Genomic DNA, 25,725 nt, shown 5'->3' with positions numbered 1-25,725 from the left:
TTCGCGAGTTCGCGCCGCGATTCACGCACATAGTCTGGAGGGGGCTTTACAAGTTGAAACTTTCTCCTTCCATAAACAATGAAGACCTAACAAATAAGATTTAAAAAAACATATTTAGTCTATGTTTGTGACATGTCGTTCACTCAGTGAGTAGGCAATAGAATAGAATCTAATTATTTTCGTTTTGAATACCTACTGTTTTCATTTATGTTATTGTGTGTTGACCAGTGTATTTATGTAAGGATACGAATATTCTACATATTATAGTTTAGATTTTGTATAAACTATAAATTTAAGCTATGGATCTCGAAGACAATGCTCTGGGCCTAACCCAGGAGCAAACTGACAAAATTTTGCAGTTTCAAGACCTTACAGGAATTGAAGACATGTCTATATGTAGAGACGTTCTGCAGAGGCAGCAATGGGACTTAGAGGTGAGTTTCATTGCGCTTATTCTTGCTTGTATGACACTTTTCTGTAGAGTTATCAAATTCTAATTTCTCATTGTTTTTGGGTCACAGCTGACTACATTTTATTGATAGTAAAAAGTTGTCGTCTTTAACTATTTATGTTAAATGCAGCAGAAAGACCTTGTAGTGTGATAAATGCAGTTTGTTATTTTTTTCCAAAACAATTTTTTTCTTTCAGGTGGCTATTCAAGAACAGTTGAACATTCGAGAAGGACGCCCATCGGTGTTCGCGATAGAGGCGCGAGCGCCGCCCGTAGTGCATGATTACATAGCACAGCAAGTTTTCACAGATGAGCCTCCAGAAAGCCCAGGGGGCGTCCGGGGCCTGGTCCGATATGTTGTCAACCTAGTTGTATCAATGTGCTATAGTACAATAACATCAGTATTAAATCTGTTGTTAAGTTTCGTCCGCAATGATGATCGGAGATGTAAGTACCACCATTATTGGCTACTTATGTACCATAATTATTCTTTTCGAATTTAAACTGTTTTTGAGACATACTAACTGTCGTGAATAGCTCTTAATCATGCATGTTTTAGTGTAATCTTGATTTTACGTGTAATTTCGTGTAATTTTACTTTTATGTGTTTTTTACCGTTTATATCATGTTAATGTATTGTGTGGAATGTTATGTGCCTAGTTTTAAGTCTTGTATCACTGTATTTAATAAAATGTATTAGATTAAGGTGATTGGTCGAAATAAATAAAACTGACTCTCCATGTAACACTCCCTAGTTGCTGGAAAAGTACCTACGACGGGATATTCTGCCTATATAAACCCCGATCTTGGTTGCTTATTCAGAGAGTTTTACTCACCCACCCAAGCACTTTGCTTGAACACTCTCCAGTATTATTAAAGTTAAATATGTGTTTTTATTTGACACAAACACATCCCGGTAATTGGTGGTAAATTGGAGGTAAAGCGGACTTCTGGGCAACATAGCGGCCGGCGCGTTCCTGACTTGCGTTTCTTCACTTCGGAGAACAAATATAAAGAAAAAAAGCTACAGTCTACGCTCGACAGTTTGGTCCTTCGCTGCCGAATGAAGAAAGAAACACGTACGCGCTGAGTTTCAAGCGAACTATTGCTTAACTCAGACAGCAAGAAAGAAACAAGTACGCGCTGAGTTTCAAGCGAACTATTGCTTAACTCAGACGGCAAGAAAGAATAAAGTACGCGCTGAGCCTAGAAGTTCGCTTCGGTTCAGACCCTACCCCAATAACCTTTCCATACCCCAATTACCGGCTTGCCGGACGGACCGTGCAGTGTTGTAGGTTTACCTCCACTCACGTGTCCTGGCAACTTTCGTTGCATGTGTCACATGGTTGATACCAACACACTGCTTTCAAACGCTCTAGGCATTGCACTTTGCCATTGCGGGAGACTCAGTGCCACGAGGGATCCACGCTTAGGGCATCGACGTTGCGCTCTGTAACGTCAGATCATAGGCGTAGGCAGGTATATAGTTAGGGACCCCCCGCGAGTGTAAAGTGTAAAGTGAAGTGGTTCCAAGAAGATGTCCGAAAAGGAAGCACGAAGCCTTCGCTCGCGCACCAGGGGCCAGCCTGCCCCCGCACCGAACATGGACACCCCTACCCCCTCGTCCGGAAAGACTACGTCCGGCGAGACCAATACGTGGAGCAAGGGCACCAGTGGCAACCGGAACACTACCGGTGAGAACGAGTCGGTACACTCGGAAGCGTTCGACAATACGGTAGTAGTTCGCAGTAGGTCAAATACGCTAGTGCATAAAGACACCGATGTCGCGCCGCCGCCGCGGGCGCCGTCTGATCGCGAATCGTCAAAGAGAAATCGCGAATCGGTAAATAGGGAACGCGATAATAAATTAGCCGTGCTAATGGCCGAGCTCGAGGTTCATAAAGCCGCTCTAACCGTTGCTAAGGCAGAGTCCGACACTGCAAAGTTAAGGCTGCAGGTTGCGCAACTGAAGGCGCAGTCTGTCGGCAGCAGTGACGCGACCGTCGAAGAACGGACTAGAAGTTGGGTAGAACGACAAGCTAGGTTACAGCGCGAGATCGCGAGTGAAAACGTTAAAATCCCGCCGCCGAAAGAGACCGCGCCGCGTGCAGCCGCCGATCGGGCTAGCAGACCTCAACCGTGCTTTTTAGAGGTACCGCACGGTACCTACGCGCCAATGTACCATAAACCGCCAGAATTACCCGCATTCGGCGGAGATATCACCGAGTGGATATCATTTAGGGCAGAGTTCGAGGATACGTCGCCCATGTTTAGTGCCGTCAATAACGTGAGTCGGATTAGGCGCGCACTTAAGGGCGAAGCTCGGACCGCCGTAAAATCAATCATGTACACGGTTCAGGATCCGTACGAAATAATGGAAGCGCTAGAACGGCAGTTCGGCGACCCTGAGGAAATTGTTCTTACGGAAATACATAACATCAAACGCATGCCGCGTTTGTCCGAAGACAATGCGAATATCGCCTCATTTGCCGCCCATATCGCGAACGCCGTCGCCACCATTCGATCGTTGCGTCAAGAAAACTATTTACACGCGCCTGAGCTTGTAAATAAAATCGTGGATAAGTTGAATCTGATAGTGCGCTATGAATGGGCCAAATACAGGCAGTCTAACGTAGAATCACCTGGGTTAGTTGCGATATCCGAGTTTCTTAACGAAATTAGCACTGCGGCCAAGCGCGTAAACCGACATAAGCCGTCCAATAGATCACGGAATGCAGTGAATGCGGTATCCTCTGTGCGCGAACCGAGACGATCGAGCCGTGCTCTCTCTGGGTCTCGTGCCCCCGCGTTCTACCGTGACTATAGGTCGGATTCGAAATCACGGAATGCAGTGAATGCGGTTTCCTCTGTGCGCGAACCGAGACGATCGAGCCGTGCTCTCTCTGGGTCTCGCGCCCCCGCGTTCTACCGTGAATATAGTTCGGATTCGGAGTCAGATTCCCACGAAACATACACACGTGATACGGGAAATAGATCGCGAAATGTAGGGAACACGGTTTCTTCTGAGCGCGAACCCAGACGATCGAGCAACGCTCTCTCTAGGTCTCGCGCCCCCGCGTCCACCCGCGATTCTAGCACGGATTCGGAGTCCGATTCCCACGAAACTTACTCACGCGATTCGAAAAGTAGTTCACGCAGTAAGTCTACTATCGCACAGGTAAAGCACCGCGATAGTAATAATAGAAAAAAACCCGCGTCAACCGGAGCTAGATTCGATCAGGAATCGTCCATCTCTGTGCCGCCGCGCAATACGTGCCCCATTTGTAATGGGGATCACTTCGTTAGCACGTGCGCACAGTTTATGGCGGCAACGATTTCTGATAGATGGGAACTAGCGAAGGGTGCGCGGCTGTGTTTTAAGTGTTTAAAATCCGCGCCTCATCAGCCGAATACATGCAAATACGTAGCATGCGGCGTAGGCGAATGCGAAGCAAGTCATCATAGACTGCTGCACGGATTGCACACGGCCTCATCTGCAACTAAGGTTAGCTGGGCACGAGCCGTAAACACAGTTAGCTTCACGTCAAACACGTCCGCGATAAAATCTAGCGTAGGTAGAAAAGGCAACACGTCTTTCGTCGGGGGGAGCGAAAGCTCTCTAAGCCCGCCCAAAGACGTGCCGACCGCGCAGATATTGGCCACAACGCGGCCCGCGTCGACGTTTGACCGAGGCAAACCTGCTCAAGTAGGAGCAACCTCCCGGTGGGCTGTAGAACCCGAACCTAAAAGCGACCATAAGCCGCGATCGTCAATAATTGAAACGCTCGCGCCCGTCGCCGACAACGTCGCGACGTGTCATACACGACGACGCGCGTCAAAATCCGTGCGCTCAAATAAGAAAACTAAAAGTAAATTCGAGTACCTACCTAAGGTAAACAGTTTTTCCGAATATACGCATTTAGTTAGGGCCACGGCTAGAGTTCTGGTTGCCACCGAGGTAAATAACGCCAAGTTGCCATATAAGAATACAGACACAGAAATGATCAAGGGGAATTTGATTTTAGCTGAGATATCGCTAATCAAACGGAGCCAATATGAAGCCTATCCAGAGGAAGTGAAGTCCCTGGAAGCTGGGCATGCGCTACCGAAAAAATCTCCGCTACGCAGAATAGCAGTAAAACTTGACGAATACGGAGTCATCGTGACAGACGGCGGAAGTAAGCAAGTACCCGTCTTACACGCTAAAGAAGACTTCGCCAAGCTGCTAATTCATCATTTTCACGCTCTGTACAACGGCAACCACTCGACAGTGATAAGCGAGTTAAAACAAAAATATCACATAGTCGGACTGCGCGGTAGTATTCGTTATCGATCAGGTAAGCGCCAATGGTGTCGAACCTGTCGCGGGGCCAACCTCAAGGTTCCCGTGGGCGACTTACCATTAGAAAGGCCTCGAACGAATCCACTATCATCTACCGCTGCAGCTACGAATATACCCGACGCTCATCACAACATACAGAGATTGCACGTAGGCGACAACGTCATAATAAGCGACTGCTCCATGCCACGAGGAACGTGGCCCAGAGGCGTAATCGTCCAGCTCTTTTCCGGCCCGGATGGCCATGTAAGAGTGGCCATTGTTCGCACCCGCGCAGGTGACGTCCGCCGCCCAGTTTCCCGGCTTATACCCATCCACTCCTCACATGAAGACGGTGTTGGCACACGTGGGGGAGACTGTCGTGAATAGCTAATATAATCTAATCTATCGTAATCGTAATCTTGATTTTACGTGTAATTTCGTGTAATTTTACTTGTAGACGACGCAATGTACTGGACCTGAAATGAGTAACCTGAAACATAAAACTTAGTAATTAATATACATTTTAGTTAAATATTATAAAAATAATATGTAGGTACTTACCTTGCTTACCACTGCTGTTTTCTATGTGTTAATAAAGTGTGCGCGAGAGCATGCATATGTGTGCAACGAGCCTCGGCTATCGACCAATCAACGTCAGTTCCCTATACGCTTCCGAGCGATACACGCATGTCCATGCGCTCTAACACTTACGTCAAAAAGTATCCCTAGTTGTTCTTATTTCGCTCCTCTCCACCTGTGGCTGCAATCGTCAGCTACACATGGTCCTATCAAACCGGATCCAGAGGAGCACGGATGTCAGGACGCAAAGGAATGTTCCACACGCCTCCGCACACAATGGTTAAAACGCGGGGTGCTCTCGAAAGAGAGAAGTTGAAACATACCACGGATGCTCAGAGTGAAGTGCCATGCCCAAAGAACTCCAAAGAAGAAGAATTTATGGATCGCGCAAGCCAGTTCAACGCGAAGGCGCTCAGTTTGCAGATTCAGCCCAGCGCGAAAGAGGGTAGCATCAAAACTGAAACTGAACATGGTTATCACCGATCTAATACTTCAAATAAAACTTCGATGTCTTCACTACAGGCAAAAAAAAAAACAATTAGAGTTAGACGCCGCCGAAGCTAAAGCTAGGATCGAGAAAGAGTTAATAGATAAAAAGCTAGACGCTGAACTCGCTAAGCTGGATGAAGAATATTCTCAGAAGTCCCGTTGCAGTGGAGAACAACGATCTATTTTGTCCGAAACATCTCAAAAAGTGGAACAGTGGCTCGAGAAAAGTCGCCAAGACGATCAAGACGAACGCGTTCTCGCGACCCCTTGGCAAGAACCGAACCCCGGACCCAGCTCACTTCAAACCCTAGCACAAGCAATGGAAAAACTAGCTACTACAACTCAAAGTGCTAATACTCGCCTGTTATCTCGATTAGCCACGTCTAAGGACTTACCGTTATTTTCTGGTGAATCGCTCGAGTGGATTCAATTTAAAAAATCATACGAACAATCCACGATGTTATGCAACTATAGTGATACTGAAAATATCGCGAGATTAGAGAAATGTCTCCGTGGTGAAGCTAAAGAAACGGTCTCGTCTTTATTTACGACCGATACCTCACCACGCGCCATCCTAGACGCACTAGAGCTACGATTCGGAAGACCCGACCTAATCATAAATAAAATCTTAACACAATTTAAAAAATTGCAACCTTTACCGCAAGCGTATCATATCGAGTTGGTGAACTTCGCCGTCAGAGTAAAGAATTACGTGGCAGCTGCAGAGTCTATTAAGCAGACCGATCATCTTCGAAGCCCTGAGTTACTAAGCATCGTTATATCAAAGTGTCCCAGTGCGCTTATCAACAAGTGGGCAGACTATATATACGAACATAGCGATACAAATAAAGCTAAATTGCAGTTATTCTCCGAGTTCCTGCACAAAGAAGCTACGAAGATCGCCGCCGCTGGTGTAACTCATATCCATTCTCAAAATGAACACAAGTTTCCCAAAAAGATGGAAGACCGAAAACTTCAAGTTCACCCCATTTTAAACAACGATAATGATACTAACACGAAGTGCAAGTTTTGTAAGGTGTCTTATCATCCGCTGACTAATTGCATTAAATTTAAACGCGCGCTACGCAAGGATAAATGGCGCTTTGTCAAAATAAATAGAATATGCCATAAATGCCTGTTGCTAGGCCACGGGAAAGAAACCTGCCCGGCCGCATCGTGCGATGTTGACGGCTGCGGGCTACCCCACCACCGCCTCCTTCACTGGCCGAATAAACCTAACGCAGCCAGTGCAGCGCCACGCAATAACAGCACTAATGAAGACCCAAATAATACGCCAACATTAAGCGCGACAGATGAATCTGCCAACAACAATCCCACGACCGCAATCGTAACAAATACTGTCGTGGAACCTAGTGATAGTGATAGTGTTTACCTAAAGTCTGTACGAGTGAACCTGCATGGACCTGGCGGCACTATTGCTACATACGCCCTTCTAGACGATGGGGCCGCAGTGAGTCTCATATCAGCTGATCTTGCTAACTGTGTCAACCTTCAAGGTCAGCCAAAGACAATAAGCATGAAATGTGCATGGAAATCTAAATTCGAGTGTATAAGTGAAACTGTGAACTTTAAAATCTCGAACTCAAGTGGTGAAATGTATGACTTACGTGCACGAAAAATGAGTGAGCTAGACTTACCAACACTGGACCTATCTAACGTGAACTTAGACTCTTACGATTATTTACGCGATCTAACAAGTGTTTTCCCCCGCTGTAATATGGAACCGAAGTTATTAATCGGACAGGATTTTTACCATTTGATAATGCCGCTAAAGACTGTTTATCGGGGCAATTTTGAACCTTGTGCCACATTAACAAAACTCGGTTGGTGTTTACATGGAACCTTACCTGCAGCTGTACTCGGCCGACCTTTGACCGCCGAGCATGCCTTGACAACCGTGCTGTATGAGCGCGCTAAACCGGCCGCCGAAATCTGCAACGCATGCACTCCGCCCTCCACCGCCACCCCCGCGGACATACTTGCCGTGCGGCGGGAGACGCACACATGCACAAACGCAGACACACACTCATCACCTCAATCGTCAAGCGATGCACTTAGCGACAGCGCAGATAAACAACTTCATGAACTGGTTCGCCGATCGTTTGCGCTCGAATCAATAGGAGTGAACTCTAAGCCACGCGTAAATAAGGACGACATTCGCGCAGTCAACATCATTGATAACTCTGCAAAATTAATTAACGGGAGTTATGAAATTAGTTTACCATGGAAAAACGATGCTATACTGCCTGACTCTTACCCAAATGCTTACAAGAGATTCCTCGCTGTGGAAAGAAGAATGTTGTCAGATGAAGGATACGCCTCTAGGTATACGGAGCGTATTAATCATCTACTTGAAAACTATTACGCCCGATTATTATCAGACGACGAATTGTTAGCACCACATAAACGCATATTTTATTTAGCCCATTTCGGAGTCGATAACAAAAACAAGAAAAAATTGAGACTTGTGCATGACGCCTCAGCCGCCACCGCCGGTCGCTCCCTGAACGACTACCTACTCCAGGGTCCTGACCTACTTCAGTCTTTACTGGGCATCATGTTACGCTTTCGAGAAAAACCTGTTGCAATTATGGGCGATATAAAAGAATTCTTCCTTCGCATCAAGATAACGAAAGAAGATCAGCACGCATTACGATTTTTATGGCGCGAAAACGCAAACAGCGAACTAAAAACCTACGTTATGACGTCATTGTTATTTGGAACCAATTGTTCTCCATTCATTGCACAACATATTAAAAATAAAAATGCAATGCGATTCCAAAACGAAATGCCTGAAGCGGTCAAAGCCATCCTGAAGTCACATTATATGGACGACTACATCGAGAGTGTGGACAACGAGCAGTTAGCTATCAAGATGATAACAGAAGTTTCCGAAATCCACAAACAAGGTGGCTTCGAAATAAGAAATTGGATTTCTAACAAACCCGAAGTCTTGGAATGCACGCCAAAAGAAACCTTAAGTAATAAGGCAATAAGGTTCAAAACCGGATGCGACGACGTACCTGAGAGAACGCTCGGGTTGCTATGGTGCCCGGCCAGCGACACATTCGGCTTTGATTTATCACTTAAACGCATTCCGACGGAGATAATTAACCTGCAAAGAAAACCTACGAAGCGGGAACTCCTGCGCATCTATATGTCAATATTTGACATTTTTGGCTTTCTTGCGCCATTTACTGTTAAAGCAAAAATAATGCTACGAAATATCTGGAGAACGGATACTAAATGGGACGATGAGATTCCTACGAATGAATATACAGTATTTCGCAACTGGATAACGGAATTACAAACTTTGAAAGATTTGCGCATTCCAAGGTTTTATTTTCACGACGAACAAGTTATGAGCGAGCGCGATAATACTGATAACGCTCGCTGCCACACCTTGCGCCAGAATGAGACGACTATAGAACTCGAACTTCACATCTTTTGCGATGCTGCTCCCACTGCATACGCTGCCGTCGCTTATTGGCGTAAAGTACATAACATCAATGAAGTACAAGTTTCATTCATCGCGAGTAAGTGTCGTTCGTCACCTGTGAAGAAATATATAACTATACCTAAACTTGAGATGGAATCAGCTGTTATCGCCTGCAGACTCGCTGACACAATAGCGCGCGAACACAGGTTGACCGCCTGCACACGATACTTCTGGACCGATTCCTTAATCGTTTTACATCAAATAAAAAACGACACGCGCAACTATAAAGTTTTTATCGCTAATAGACTTGGCGAAATTGATGAATTATCTCAATCCTGTGAATGGAATTATATACCTACCGACTTGAATATAGCTGACAAAGCGACAAAATTAAATACTTACGAGTTGAATAACGACTGCGACTGGCTCCGCGGCCCTGAATTCCTGTACTCGCCGCGAAACACCTGGCCGAAGTATGACGCTGCAAAACAAAACATAAACAAAGATCAGCTGTTACAAGTAAACACGCTATATGAAATAAAGGATGAAGACTTACCTGTTGTTCCTGATTTGAATAAATTCTCTTCGTGGACCAGACTATGGAGATGTATGGCAAACGTTTTGTTGTTTATTACGAGGTGCAGAAGACCTGGTAATGCACAGATTGATGCCGACACGATGCAACGCGCTGAAACTGAATTATTGCGTTACTCACAGATGAAATCGTTTCCAGAAGAGATTTATGCACTGAAAAATAATAAGGCAATCGAACCAAGCAGCCGTTTACGCAAGTTAACCCCAATATTAGATGAACACGGATTGCTACGCGTCGGCGGGAGGATCGACGCTGCTGCGTATGTTGATTTCGACCTGAAACGTCCCGTTATACTTGACGGGCATGATTATATAACGAGATTGATAATCAAGCGTTACCACGAGATGGCTGCGCACGGTAATAACGAAACCGTAGTCAACGATATTCGTCAAAAATATTGGATTGTCAATTTACGCCCTACGGTACGTACAGTCGCGACACGATGTTTGTATTGCCGAATTAAAAAAGCAAGACCTAGTAACCCACGGATGGGAGACTTACCGGCGGCGCGACTCGCCCATCATCAACGCCCGTTTACTCACTGCGGCGTTGACTTATTTGGGCATATGGAAGTGACAGTCGGCCGTCGTCACGAGAAGCGGTACGGAGTACTCTTCACCTGCATGACAGTACGAGCAATCCATATAGAATTGGTACCCTCGCTGTCTGCCGATTCCTTTATCATGGCCTTGAGACGAATGGCATCACGACGAGGCTGGCCGTACAGAATGTACTCAGACCACGGTACCAACTTCAGAGGCGCCGATGCCGAACTGAGGAGATCGTTTAAAGAGATAAACGACCAAGCTAGCGTCAGGGACCTACTGACTACACATGAACTTGAATGGCGCTTCATATCACCGGCGAGTCCACACATGGGCGGCTCCTGGGAGCGATTAATTAGAAGCGTCAAGACATCCCTGAAAGTGATCTTAAAGGAACGAGCCCCACGCGAAGAGGTTTTGATCACATTGTTGGCAGAGGTGGAAAATATTGTAAATAGTCGTCCGCTTAGCTACGTATCGACAGACCACGGCGACCCAGAAAGTTTGACACCAAACCACTTCCTCATAGGCTCCTCTTCGAACCTCCCAGTTCCTGGAGTATTTGATGATACTGACCTGTTCCGGAAGAAAATGTGGAGAATAGCACAAAGACTTACCGATGCATTCTGGCGGCGTTGGATGCGCGAGGTACTACCAAACCTTCTACCACGACAAAAATGGTGCCAAGAGGGCAAACAGCTAAAAAAGGGCGATGTCGTGGTAATCGTAGACCCAGCGATGCCTAGAAATGTCTGGCCCAAAGGACGGGTCCATGAAGTTCACGCTGGCGCCGATGGGCGCATTCGAATTGTCGATGTAAAAACACAATCCGGAATGCTTACCAGACCAGTGGCGCGTTTAGCGTTGCTCCCCACAGCTGATGATGATTGTCCTTGACGGACAATGGGGCCGAGAATGTAGACGACGCAATGTACTGGACCTGAAATGAGTAACCTGAAACATAAAACTTAGTAATTAATATACATTTTAGTTAAATATTATAAAAATAATATGTAGGTACTTACCTTGCTTACCACTGCTGTTTTCTATGTGTTAATAAAGTGTGCGCGAGAGCATGCATATGTGTGCAACGAGCCTCGGCTATCGACCAATCAACGTCAGTTCCCTATACGCTTCCGAGCGATACACGCATGTCCATGCGCTCTAACACTTACGTCAAAAAGTATCCCTAGTTGTTCTTATTTCGCTCCTCTCCACCTGTGGCTGCAATCGTCAGCTACATTACTTTTATGTGTTTTTTACCGTTTATATCATGTTAATGTATTGTGTGGAATGTTATGTGCCTAGTTTTAAGTCTTGTATCACTGTATTTAATAAAATGTATTAGATTAAGGTGATTGGTCGAAATAAATAAAACTGACTCTCCATGTAACACTCCCTAGTTGCTGGAAAAGTACCTACGACGGGATATTCTGCCTATATAAACCCCGATCTTGGTTGCTTATTCAGAGAGTTTTACTCACCCACCCAAGCACTTTGCTTGAACACTCTCCAGTATTATTAAAGTTAAATATGTGTTTTTATTTGACACAAACACATCCCGGTAATTGGTGGTAAATTGGAGGTAAAGCGGACTTCTGGGCAACATAGCGGCCGGCGCGTTCCTGACTTGCGTTTCTTCACTTCGGAGAACAAATATAAAGAAAAAAAGCTACAGTCTACGCTCGACACTAACATTAAATAATTTTACGTTTTCGGAGAAATAATTATTCTTTGTATATTTTGTAGCAGTAATAGAGTCATCTTAAATTAGCATACTGATCAGTTTCTAAGAAGCATAGTGTTGTATGTTATGTATTTTAATAATTACATTTTATTATGCTTTAATAATTCAGGAATAAAATATTTAATCTTCACCATATTGTGCTAAATATTAAATATTTTAATTTGTATACTTATGGCGTTATTCATAAACGTGTTACTGGCCTGAATTAGCTATGAATCATTTGTCTTTATCTGGCATTTTGACTTATGTATTTGTAAGAAATGGATAAAACATAAATTAACTAAATCAGTTCCGTAAGTTTTATGAATAAGGGGGTTAATAGTTTTCCACTATAAATCTGAAATGGATGTTTTTAGTATATAAATTGCAATAAAAGTACTTTCATTAGTTTGAAGTATTAGTGCTGAATATATGTAGAGCTTACTTTTGATTTATTATTGAGTCACTATTGACAGCATACATATTCTTATATGGAGTTTCATTCTATGGAAATGCTGTATATTTCAATACAATAGAACTGCAACACTGAATACAAAACAAACAGAACAAGCTAATGCCTTAAGTATTTTAAATAAACTAACCCCCTTATTCATAAAAGTTAACAAGGCTCAATTAGTTAAAATTATGTTTGATCTGGTTCTTACAAATACATAAGTTTCAACATTAAACATATAGACAAATTATTGAGGTTTGTAGCCAATAACGCCATGATAAATTAATAATTTCATGACACATTTACTTTTGCCTTTCAAGATAGATAGAAAATCATGCATGAGGGTTAATCAACTTTTTCTTGTCACACGTTGCTATGGTTACGGTCTCCTGAGTCACTCTTAAAATTCTAGGTTTTTCGTATTTAAATGAACCAACTTGCATTTTATGGTAGTTATAAGACCTTTCCATAATGGGGCATGTACTGAGCATGTTAGTAGAACATGGTGCAGCAGTTCTTCTAACAATCTATGCTACTATTGTCGCCTCGCTGATGGGACAGAATAACAACAAGAAATAGTAGATTGATCCACATACTTTTCTTTGCTTCTAGTGGTGACAGACCCCCTTGGTGATGTGGTAGGCTTCATCAACGGCTACACATCCAAGTACAACCAGCATCCGGTGTTCTACCAGGGCACATACGCGCAGGCGCTCAATGATGCCAAGAAAGAGCTTCTTTTCCTTGTAGTTTACCTGCATTCCGATGCTGCTGCGGAAACACAGAACTTCTGCAGGTAAGTGTATTTAGATTTTATCATTAATTTGAATTATGTTATCGTAACCAAACTCTTCATTTCGGTCAAACAACAGTTTAATGTAGCTTGCTACTATGGTGTCTTTTTTAAGTCCCCTTTTAAATGATGAATTTTTGAGGAATAAACTCAATATAGTTAATACTCGGTAACAAGGTTTCTACGATAATTGTCATAAAACGTGTATTGTGAGTGTTGTGACTGTTTAATGTTTTGGAATGCCTTGTATCAGTAGGCAAATGTCTCTCTGTAGCTGTAGTTAATAAGTAATATAATACCATATTCACGTGTCATTCACAAATGGCTTTGGGATTTTTCATAGTTCTGATATTACTATTAATTGTTGGTATGCCAGCAGGCAGCAATTTACATTCTGGTTTGTTATCTATAATTGTAGTATGAGTGTATCACTTTCATTTACCATGTTATGGAAATATGTAGGTATATTGAACACAAATATATTCATGTATGTGGCCAGACTTTTCATGCAATTATTCTAAATTTTCTCCAACTGATACATATGTATACGATCTGCAAAAAATTCGGCCACAAGGGTTTTGAGACTTACATATCAAATTAGACTGCATTAACACATTGACTGCCAGCGCGCGCAACGTGCTACCGATTACGTGATTTATTATTAAGAAATAAATTAAAAAGTTTATTGCTTCATTCACCCAATTGTTACTCACAAGCTACTTCCTTATTTACAGAACTACCCTATCAGACCCAGATGTGATATCGTACATAAACACGCACGCTCTCTTCTGGGGGTGCTCCATCGACACGGCCGAAGGCTGGCGCGTGGCGCAGTCCGTAGGCGGACGGCGCTACCCGCTGCTGTGCGTGGTGTGCGTGCGGGACCATCGCATGACCGTGGTGGCGAGGAGCGAGGGGGCGTGCAGCCCGCAGCAGCTGCTGCAGCGGCTGCAGCGTGTCGTGGCTGACAATGAGCTGCATCTCGTGGCAGCGAGGGCTGACAGGTCAGTTGTTCTGTGTGGTGTGCGCTTTTGTTTATCTTCCTTAGGCCCAGAATAGTTTAGTTTCGTTTTGAATTTGGCGCAAAGTTAAAATTAAATTTTGGAATAAAGCCTTTATACGTCTGGGACTCAGGAGGAGTGTGTCACGACTCCCTATCATTCAGTCAGGACACGTCCTTTCGCATCATACACAAGTGCATTTATGCTTTAGAAAGGTCTTGCCTACCTGTAAATCCGCCCCAGATGCTCTCTAAGATACCTTTATTATATATTCTAAATGTTATTTTTCTTTATCAGGGTTGAACGCGAAGTGACGCAGCGTCTACGAGCGTCACAAGACGAGGCCTACGCGGAGTCGCTAGCCGCCGACCAGGAGAAGGAGCGGCGGCGCGAGGCCGAGCGCTCGGCGCTAGCCCAACGCGAGGCCGAAGAAAACAGGCTGCGGGAACAGGAGGAGAATAGGAAGCAAGAGGTATGTAATACGTGGACAATACTACTTACGTAAGTAAGTAATCTCCACCCACAGACTACAGTGTAAGAAAGAAATTTCTTACACTGTAGTCTGTGGGTGGAGATTATTGTTTATTTTTTTATTTATCAATTGAGAAACAAACGGTCATTCTTTAACATTAATCAGTAGATTAAGCAGCAGTAAATATGCACCTATAAGTATAAATACAACAAAAATCGTATATAATGCAAACAAAATTTTACAATACTTTAATTTCGGAGTTACGGTGGTGGTTTATTTATTAGCAATGAAAATTCGGTTTAAAACGGATTTATCGTAAAATTTTGTTTTTGACATTTTAACTTCTAATTCCGACAGCTCTTAAGTCCGAATCTCGGTTGAAACGGTGAATTTCTCTTGTCTTCCTTTAGGGCCACCCCACATCTGGCGTCTTTCGAGCGTCGGCGTCGGTCAGCGCTATGGAAAATGACGTCGCTGCGCAGCCATAGAGCAGGGCCATAGAGTTGTAGACGCCGACGAGACGCCGACGCTCGAAAGACGCTAGATGTGGGGTGGCCCTTAATTTAAAAATTTTCCTCGTTAGGAATGTATGGTTTTGATAGTTTGATGATGTGGTATCGATGGTCAGGTGTCGGAGGCGCGCGTGGCGCTGTCGGCGCGGCTGCGGCCCGAGCCGGCGCCGGGCGCGAGCGCCGTGGTGCTGCTCATCCGGCTGCCCGGCGGCCAGCGCCTCACCCGCCGCTTCAGCACCGACACCACCACGCAGGTAACACCTAGCCTACTCTACACCACCCTACACTACACTACACTACACTACACTACAGAGCCGGCGCCGGTCGCGAGCGCCGTGGTGCTGCTCATCCGGCTGCCCGGCGGCCAGCGCCTCACCCGCCGCTTCAGCACCGACACCACCACGCAGGTAACACCTAGCCTACTCTACACCACCCTACACTACACTACACTACACTACACTACACTACAGAGCCGGCGCCGGGCGCGAGCGCCGTGGTGCTGCTCATCCGGCTGCCCGGCGGCCAGCGCCTCACCCGCCGCTTCAGCACCGACACCACCACGCAGGTAACACCTAGCCTACTCTACACCACCCTACACTACACTACACTACACTACAGAGCCGGCGCCGGGCGCGAGTGCCGTGGTGCTGCTCATCCGGCTGCCCGGCGGCCAGCGCCTCACCCGCCGCTTCAGCACCGACACCACCACGCAGGTAACACCTAGCCTACTCTACACCACCCTACACTACACTACACTACACTACACTACAGAGCCGGCGCCGGGCGCGAGTGCCGTGGTGATGCTCATCCGGCTGCCCGGCGGCCAGCGCCTCACCCGCCGCTTCAGCACCGACACCACCACGCAGGTAACACGTAGCCTACTCTACACCACCCTACACTACACTACACTACACTACAGAGCCGGCGCCGGGCGCGAGCGCCGTGGTGCTGCTCATCCGGCTGCCCGGCGGCCAGCGCCTCACCCGCCGCTTCAGCACCGACACCACCACGCAGGTAACACCTAGCCTACTCTACACTACCCTACACTACACTACACTACAGAGCCGGCGCCGGGCGCGAGCGCCGTGGTGCTGCTCATCCGGCTGCCCGGCGGCCAGCGCCTCACCCGCCGCTTCAGCACCGACACCACCACGCAGGTAACACCTAGCCTACTCTACACCACCCTACACTACACTACACTACACTACAGAGCCGGCGCCGGGCGCGAGTGCCGTGGTGCTGCTCATCCGGCTGCCCGGCGGCCAGCGCCTCACCCGCCGCTTCAGCACCGACACCACCACGCAGGTAACACCTAGCCTACTCTACACCACCCTACACTACACTACACTACACTACACTACAGAGCCGGCGCCGGGCGCGGGTGCCGTGGTGCTGCTCATCCGGCTGCCCGGCGGCCAGCGCCTCACCCGCCGCTTCAGCACCGACACCACCACGCAGGTAACACCTAGCCTACTCTACACCACCCTACACTACACTACACTACACTACAGAGCCGGCGCCGGGCGCGAGTGCCGTGGTGATGCTCATCCGGCTGCCCGGCGGCCAGCGCCTCACCCGCCGCTTCAGCACCGACACCACCACGCAGGTAACACGTCGCCTACTCTACACCACCCTACACTACACTACACTACAGAGCCGGCGCCGGGCGCGAGCGCCGTGGTGCTGCTCATCCGGCTGCCCGGCGGCCAGCGCCTCACCCGCCGCTTCAGCACCGACACCACCACGCAGGTAACACCTAGCCTACTCTACACCACCCTACACTACACTACACTACACTACAGAGCCGGCGCCGGGCGCGAGCGCCGTGGTGCTGCTCATCCGGCTGCCCGGCGGCCAGCGCCTCACCCGCCGCTTCAGCACCGACACCACCACGCAGGTAACACCTAGCCTACTCTACACCACCCTACACTACACTACACTACACTACACTACAGAGCCGGCGCCGGGCGCGAGTGCCGTGGTGCTGCTCATCCGGCTGCCCGGCTGCCAGCGCCTCACCCGCCGCTTCAGCACCGACACCACCACGCAGGTAACACCTAGCCTACTCTACACCACCCTACACTACACTACACTACACTACACTACAGAGCCGGCGCCGGGCGCGAGTGCCGTGGTGATGCTCATCCGGCTGCCCGGCGGCCAGCGCCTCACCCGCCGCTTCAGCACCGACACCACCACGCAGGTAACACGTAGCCTACTCTACACCACCCTACACTACACTACACTACAGAGCCGGCGCCGGGCGCGAGCGCCGTGGTGCTGCTCATCCGGCTGCCCGGCGGCCAGCGCCTCACCCGCCGCTTCAGCACCGACACCACCACGCAGGTAACACCTAGCCTACTCTACACTACCCTACACTACACTACACTACACTACAGAGCCGGCGCCGGGCGCGAGCGCCGTGGTGCTGCTCATCCGGCTGCCCGGCGGCCAGCGCCTCACCCGCCGCTTCAGCACCGACACCACCACGCAGGTAACACCTAGCCTACTCTACACTACCCTACACTACACTACACTACACTACACTACAGAGCCGGCGCTGGGCGCGAGTGCCGTGGTGCTGCTCATCCGGCTGCCCGGCGGCCAGCGCCTCACCCGCCGCTTCAGCACCGACACCACCACGCAGGTAACACCTAGCCTACTCTACACTACCCTACACTACACTACACTACAGAGCCGGCGCCGGGCGCGAGCGCCGTGGTGCTGCTCATCCGGCTGCCCGGCGGCCAGCGCCTCACCCGCCGCTTCAGCACCGACACCACCACGCAGGTAACACCTAGCCTACTCTACACCACCCTACACTACACTACACTACACTACAGAGCCGGCGCCGGGCGCGAGCGCCGTGGTGCTGCTCATCCGGCTGCCCGGCGGCCAGCGCCTCACCCGCCGCTTCAGCACCGACACCACCACGCAGGTAACACCTAGCCTACTCTACACCACCCTACACTACACTACACTACACTACACTACAGAGCCGGCGCCGGGCGCGAGCGCCGTGGTGCTGCTCATCCGGCTGCCCGGCGGCCAGCGCCTCACCCGCCGCTTCAGCACCGACACCACCACGCAGGTAACACCTAGCCTACTCTACACCACCCTACACTACACTACACTACACTACACTACACTACAGAGCCGGCGCCGGGCGCGAGTGCCGTGGTGCTGCTCATCCGGCTGCCCGGCGGCCAGCGCCTCACCCGCCGCTTCAGCACCGACACCACCACGCAGGTAACACCTAGCCTACTCTACACCACCCTACACTACACTACACTACACTACAGAGCCGGCGCCGGGCGCGAGTGCCGTGGTGATGCTCATCCGGCTGCCCAGCGGCCAGCGCCTCACCCGCCGCTTCAGCACCGACACCACCACGCAGGTAACACGTAGCCTACTCTACACCACCCTACACTACACTACACTACACTACAGAGCCGGCGCCGGGCGCGAGCGCCGTGGTGCTGCTCATCCGGCTGCCCGGCGGCCAGCGCCTCACCCGCCGCTTCAGCACCGACACCACCACGCAGGTAACACCTAGCCTACTCTACACTACCCTACACTACACTACACTACACTACAGAGCCGGCGCCGGGCGCGAGCGCCGTGGTGCTGCTCATCCGGCTGCCCGGCGGCCAGCGCCTCACCCGCCGCTTCAGCACCGACACCACCACGCAGGTAACACCTAGCCTACTCTACACCACCCTACACTACACTACACTACAGAGCCGGCGCCGGGCGCGAGCGCCGTGGTGTGCTGCTCATCCGGCTGCCCGGCGGCCAGCGCCTCACCCGCCGCTTCAGCACCGACACCACCACGAAGGTAACACCTAGCCTACTCTACACCACCCTACACTACACTACAGAGCCGGCGCCGGGCGCGAGCGCCGTGGTGCTGCTCATCCGGCTGCCCGGCGGCCAGCGCCTCACCCGCCGCTTCAGCACCGACACCACCACGCAGGTAACACCTAGCCTACTCTACACTACCCTACACTACACTACACTACACTACAGAGCCGGCGCCGGGCGCGAGCGCCGTGGTGCTGCTCATCCGGCTGCCCGGCGGCCAGCGCCTCACCCGCCGCTTCAGCACCGACACCACCACGCAGGTAACACCTAGCCTACTCTACACTACCCTACACTACACTACACTACAGAGCCGGCGCCGGGCGCGAGCGCCGTGGTGCTGCTCATCCGGCTGCCCGGCGGCCAGCGCCTCACCCTCCGCTTCAGCACCGACACCACCACGCAGGTAACACCTAGCCTACTCTACACTACCCTACACTACACTACACTACACTACAGAGCCGGCGCCGGGCGCGAGCGCCGTGGTGCTGCTCATCCGGCTGCCCGGCGGCCAGCGCCTCACCCGCCGCTTCAGCACCGACATCACCACGCAGGTAACACGTAGCCTACTCTACACCACCCTACACTACACTACACTACACTACAGAGCCGGCGCCGGGCGCGAGCGCCGTGGTGCTACTCATCCAGCTGCCCGGCGGCCAGCGCCTCACCCGCCGCTTCAGCACCGACACCACCACGCAGGTAACACCTAGCCTACTCTACACCACCCTACACTACACTACACTACACTACACTACAGAGCCGGCGCCGGGCGCGAGTGCCATGGTGCTGCTCATCCGGCTGCCCGGCGGCCAGCGCCTCACCCGCCGCTTCAGCACCGACGCCACCACGCAGGTAACACCTAGCCTACTCTACACCACCCTACACTACACTACACTACACTACACTACAGAGCCGGCGCCGGGCGCGAGCGCCGTGGTGCTGCTCATCCGGCTGCCCGGCGGCCAGCGCCTCACCCGCCGCTTCAGCACCGACACCACCACGCAGGTAACACCTAGCCTACTCTACACCACCCTACACTACACTACACTACACTACACTACAGAGCCGGCGCCGGGCGCGAGCGCCGTTAGTGCTGCTCATCCGGCTGCCCGGCGGCCAGCGCCTCACCCGCCGCTTCAGCACCGACACCACCACGCAGGTAACACCTAGCCTACTCTACACCACCCTACACTACACTACACTACAGAGCCGGCGCCGGGCGCGAGCGCCGTGGTGCTGCTCATCCGGCTGCCCGGCGGCCAGCGCCTCACCCGCCGCTTCAGCACCGACACCACCACGAAGGTAATACCTAGCCTACTCTACACCACCCTACACTACACTACACTACACTACACTACACTACACTACAGAGCCGGCGCCGGGCGCGAGCGCCGTGGTGCTGCTCATCCGGCTGCCCGGCGGCCAGCGCCTCACCCGCCGCTTCAGCACCGACACCACCACGCAGGTAACACCTAGCCTACTATACACCACCCTACACTACACTACACTACAGAGCCGGCGCCGGGCGCGAGTGCCGTGGTGCTGCTCATCCGGCTGCCCGGCGGCCAGCGCCTCACCCGCCGCTTCAGCACCGACACCACCACGCAGGTAACACCTAGCCTACTCTACACCACCCTACACTACACTACACTACACTACACTACACTACAGAGCCGGCGCCGGGCGCGAGTGCCGTGGTGCTGCTCATCCGGCTGCCCGGCGGCCAGCGCCTCACCCGCCGCTTCAGCACCGACACCACCACGCAGGTAACACCTAGCCTACTCTACACCACCCTACACTACACTACACTACACTACAGAGCCGGCGCCGGGCGCGAGTGCCGTGGTGATGCTCATCCGGCTGCCCAGCGGCCAGCGCCTCACCCGCCGCTTCAGCACCGACACCACCACGCAGGTAACACGTAGCCTACTCTACACCACCCTACACTACACTACACTACACTACAGAGCCGGCGCCGGGCGCGAGCGCCGTGGTGCTGCTCATCCGGCTGCCCGGCGGCCAGCGCCTCACCCGCCGCTTCAGCACCGACACCACCACGCAGGTAACACCTAGCCTACTCTACACTACCCTACACTACACTACACTACACTACAGAGCCGGCGCCGGGCGCGAGCGCCGTGGTGCTGCTCATCCGGCTGCCCGGCGGCCAGCGCCTCACCCGCCGCTTCAGCACCGACACCACCACGCAGGTAACACCTAGCCTACTCTACACCACCCTACACTACACTACACTACAGAGCCGGCGCCGGGCGCGAGCGCCGTGGTGCTGCTCATCCGGCTGCCCGGCGGCCAGCGCCTCACCCGCCGCTTCAGCACCGACACCACCACGAAGGTAACACCTAGCCTACTCTACACCACCCTACACTACACTACAGAGCCGGCGCCGGGCGCGAGCGCCGTGGTGCTGCTCATCCGGCTGCCCGGCGGCCAGCGCCTCACCCGCCGCTTCAGCACCGACACCACCACGCAGGTAACACCTAGCCTACTCTACACTACCCTACACTACACTACACTACACTACAGAGCCGGCGCCGGGCGCGAGCGCCGTGGTGCTGCTCATCCGGCTGCCCGGCGGCCAGCGCCTCACCCGCCGCTTCAGCACCGACACCACCACGCAGGTAACACCTAGCCTACTCTACACTACCCTACACTACACTACACTACAGAGCCGGCGCCGGGCGCGAGCGCCGTGGTGCTGCTCATCCGGCTGCCCGGCGGCCAGCGCCTCACCCTCCGCTTCAGCACCGACACCACCACGCAGGTAACACCTAGCCTACTCTACACTACCCTACACTACACTACACTACACTACAGAGCCGGCGCCGGGCGCGAGCGCCGTGGTGCTGCTCATCCGGCTGCCCGGCGGCCAGCGCCTCACCCGCCGCTTCAGCACCGACATCACCACGCAGGTAACACGTAGCCTACTCTACACCACCCTACACTACACTACACTACACTACAGAGCCGGCGCCGGGCGCGAGCGCCGTGGTGCTACTCATCCAGCTGCCCGGCGGCCAGCGCCTCACCCGCCGCTTCAGCACCGACACCACCACGCAGGTAACACCTAGCCTACTCTACACCACCCTACACTACACTACACTACACTACACTACAGAGCCGGCGCCGGGCGCGAGTGCCATGGTGCTGCTCATCCGGCTGCCCGGCGGCCAGCGCCTCACCCGCCGCTTCAGCACCGACGCCACCACGCAGGTAACACCTAGCCTACTCTACACCACCCTACACTACACTACACTACACTACACTACAGAGCCGGCGCCGGGCGCGAGCGCCGTGGTGCTGCTCATCCGGCTGCCCGGCGGCCAGCGCCTCACCCGCCGCTTCAGCACCGACACCACCACGCAGGTAACACCTAGCCTACTCTACACCACCCTACACTACACTACACTACACTACACTACAGAGCCGGCGCCGGGCGCGAGCGCCGTTAGTGCTGCTCATCCGGCTGCCCGGCGGCCAGCGCCTCACCCGCCGCTTCAGCACCGACACCACCACGCAGGTAACACCTAGCCTACTCTACACCACCCTACACTACACTACACTACAGAGCCGGCGCCGGGCGCGAGCGCCGTGGTGCTGCTCATCCGGCTGCCCGGCGGCCAGCGCCTCACCCGCCGCTTCAGCACCGACACCACCACGAAGGTAATACCTAGCCTACTCTACACCACCCTACACTACACTACACTACACTACACTACAGAGCCGGCGCCGGGCGCGAGCGCCGTGGTGCTGCTCATCCGGCTGCCCGGCGGCCAGCGCCTCACCCGCCGCTTCAGCACCGACACCACCACGCAGGTAACACCTAGCCTACTATACACCACCCTACACTACACTACACTACAGAGCCGGCGCCGGGCGCGAGTGCCGTGGTGCTGCTCATCCGGCTGCCCGGCGGCCAGCGCCTCACCCGCCGCTTCAGCACCGACACCACCACGCAGGTAACGCCTACCCCACACTACACTACACTACACTACACTACACTACACGAAGCACCGGAAATACTTGAGCGGCCGATATTCTAATATCGAAAAGATTTCGATCGGCGACGAGAGAACAGGAAATAGTATTTTATACAATCGTGATATAATGGAGAGCTTTTCAGTAGAGTACTAGTGATGGGTAGGACATCAATTTAAAATGAGTTTGTATGAGTACCTCATTTTCTAAAATGAGGTGTTACAATGTCTTACTTCAAATGAGGTGAGGTACTAGCATATTTTCAGCGTCGACTATTCCATTAATTCCAACGGCGACAAAAATATTTAATGTATATACATATTTATGTATTCATCACTTCCTTTATAAATAAATAAATAGTAACATTTAATTGGAGTGCAATTCTGGAGGTTAAGAATAGAACTTTTAGGAGAAAGATAATTTTAGAATCAAGTAAAATGAATAGAGGAGTGAAGTAAGACATTTTTGCGGTACGAAGTACTGCGACAAATTAACAAAATGAGTGGTAGAAATGAGGTGCCTCACGAGTGAGCGACTCAACACTATAGAGTACCGTGTTTAGGCAACGAAGCTTTCTGAGTTGCCTAAGTAAGGTACGAGATTGAAAAGCTTGATTATATCACTATTGTATACAATACTTTTTCTACGAGTCAACGAAAAAATACTTAAAACTAGTAGAAGAATCATATATGTAGGTAAAAAAACCAAAAGTATACAGCTAAGATGCGCGAGCAGCCGCGATACCTCATACTCGTACGCGGCCCGGCCCCGCGCCCCGCGCCCCCGGCAGGTTGGTCAACGACACCTCGTAACTCATGAGGCCCTGGTACTTGCTCCGCGCTTTCGATTGGTCAATTTCATTATAGTTGACTAAACTGTATCGAAATGAATATCCCCGGGTCCACTATGGGTCCCATAGTGAAAAAAGTATGCGATTTCACTTTGGTATACGAAGTCTTAATTCAAGCATTGCAGTCGACGAGTAGAAAAAGTAGCATTTTTCCATCATGTATGAATATCAATCTTATAAGGAACATTAGTACCTACTGGGATTGGCTAATCGATCTTACAGACGACGGCAGTATAGGTTTCTCTGTCAATCCTATGCATAGCCTTTTGCCATATTCCGTATAAGATATGCTTGCGCTTAAAACCTTTCTGTGGACATCATTATATAAATGGACTTTAAAGCTTTATTTTCTTACATTATCCTTATAAACAAATTATCACAGAATATATTATTATTATTATCACAGAATTCCTATGGCCACCTCTAGTCTCCATCATCAGATCAGCTCCATGGTACCATAATATTGCATTGTCACCCGACTATGTTTGCAAATTTTCAGCTTCATTGAAAGTCGGGAAGTGGGTCAAATATAACTTGCAAGATTTGACCTGTACAAACATAGTACATAGGTACATTGCAAATTAATAAAAAGGCTTTTAACATTTTAAAACCTTTCACTTCTTAAAACTTGTATGATGAAAATCTTAGATAATATAATATTTAAAACTTTCGCGTTTTGAACACATATTAACTCACATTTATAGACGGGTCTAACGCGAAATTTATTCACATACCTTTATTTACCGACGTTTCGACACAGGTTTCACTGGTCATGGTCGCGGCTAACTGATGTCCCAGCAAATCCAAATCGTTGACTTTTTATGTCCTCCAATAAGACCCCAGTTTTTCCTAATGTGTTTAGCCCTGTTATCATTCTTAATGTTACTTGTTTCAGGACTTATACGACTTTGTATTCAGCCACCCACAGTCCCCAGAAGAGTTTGAGATTACGACTAACTTCCCAAAGCGCACCATACCGAAGGGCCTCTCCAACCTCGCCGAGGTGGGCCTCAAAGACAGGGACGTACTGTTTGTCACCGATATGAACGCTTAACCAGTGAGTTATGTGCAGAACTGAGCAATGTAGTGAGAGCATAGACTAGGAATCCTCTAGACGGAGTTTAGAGCAATTATTTCATGAAACCGATGCTGCCAAAAATACGGGGGTGCGGGGGGACGAGGTGAGCGAATCCCGTGCCGTGATTGGTCCGTTCAAAGACACGGACCAATCGCGGCACGGGATTGACTCGAAGATGGAGTAAAACTACCGTATAAGTGGCAGAGGGGGTAGCGTTACTATGCTCAGTCTAGAGGATGTCTTGTCTGTGAGTGAGAGTATTGACGTAATACTTTATTTAATATTTGTGAATGTGTATTTAAATCCTTTGAGTCTTGATGCTTTGACGTTTATTCTATACAAATTGAGTTGAACAGAATAACCATCTAAATATTTTCAATTTTGAGGGCTTAAATGGTTTTGGTACATATTTGGTTAATTGCATGACACTGGCGTTTATTGCCCTTTGTATTGCATCAATATTAATAAGGGTGGTAGGCAATTTAAACTGCTCATCACGTTCTCACATTAAGAGGGAAGTATAGTTACTGACAAAAGGT

The 25,725-nt window shown here is 50.3% G+C and overlaps 1 protein-coding gene across 2 annotated transcripts; it reads left to right on the top strand.

Moving 5' to 3' along the window:
• The first annotated feature begins 135 nt into the window (after window positions 1-135).
• Window positions 136-25,202, top strand: LOC134654070 (FAS-associated factor 2). 2 transcript variants are annotated; one of them, XM_063509484.1, is made up of 7 exons: window positions 136-434; window positions 649-898; window positions 13,233-13,416; window positions 14,148-14,417; window positions 14,712-14,886; window positions 15,515-15,652; window positions 25,004-25,202. In XM_063509484.1, the coding sequence occupies exons 1-7, from the start codon at window positions 300-302 to the stop codon at window positions 25,160-25,162; spliced, it is 1,311 nt and encodes a 436-aa protein (XP_063365554.1). In that variant the 5' UTR covers window positions 136-299; the 3' UTR covers window positions 25,163-25,202. The 2 variants fall into 2 exon arrangements, with proteins under 2 accessions (XP_063365554.1, XP_063365553.1); XM_063509483.1 differs by lacking the exon at window positions 15,515-15,652.
• The last annotated feature ends 523 nt before the right edge of the window (window positions 25,203-25,725 follow it).

Source organism: Cydia amplana, chromosome 14 (assembly GCF_948474715.1).
Source record: "Cydia amplana chromosome 14, ilCydAmpl1.1, whole genome shotgun sequence".
Taxonomy (NCBI): domain Eukaryota; kingdom Metazoa; phylum Arthropoda; class Insecta; order Lepidoptera; family Tortricidae; genus Cydia; species Cydia amplana.
This window is presented reverse-complemented; position numbering and strand designations above follow the sequence as displayed.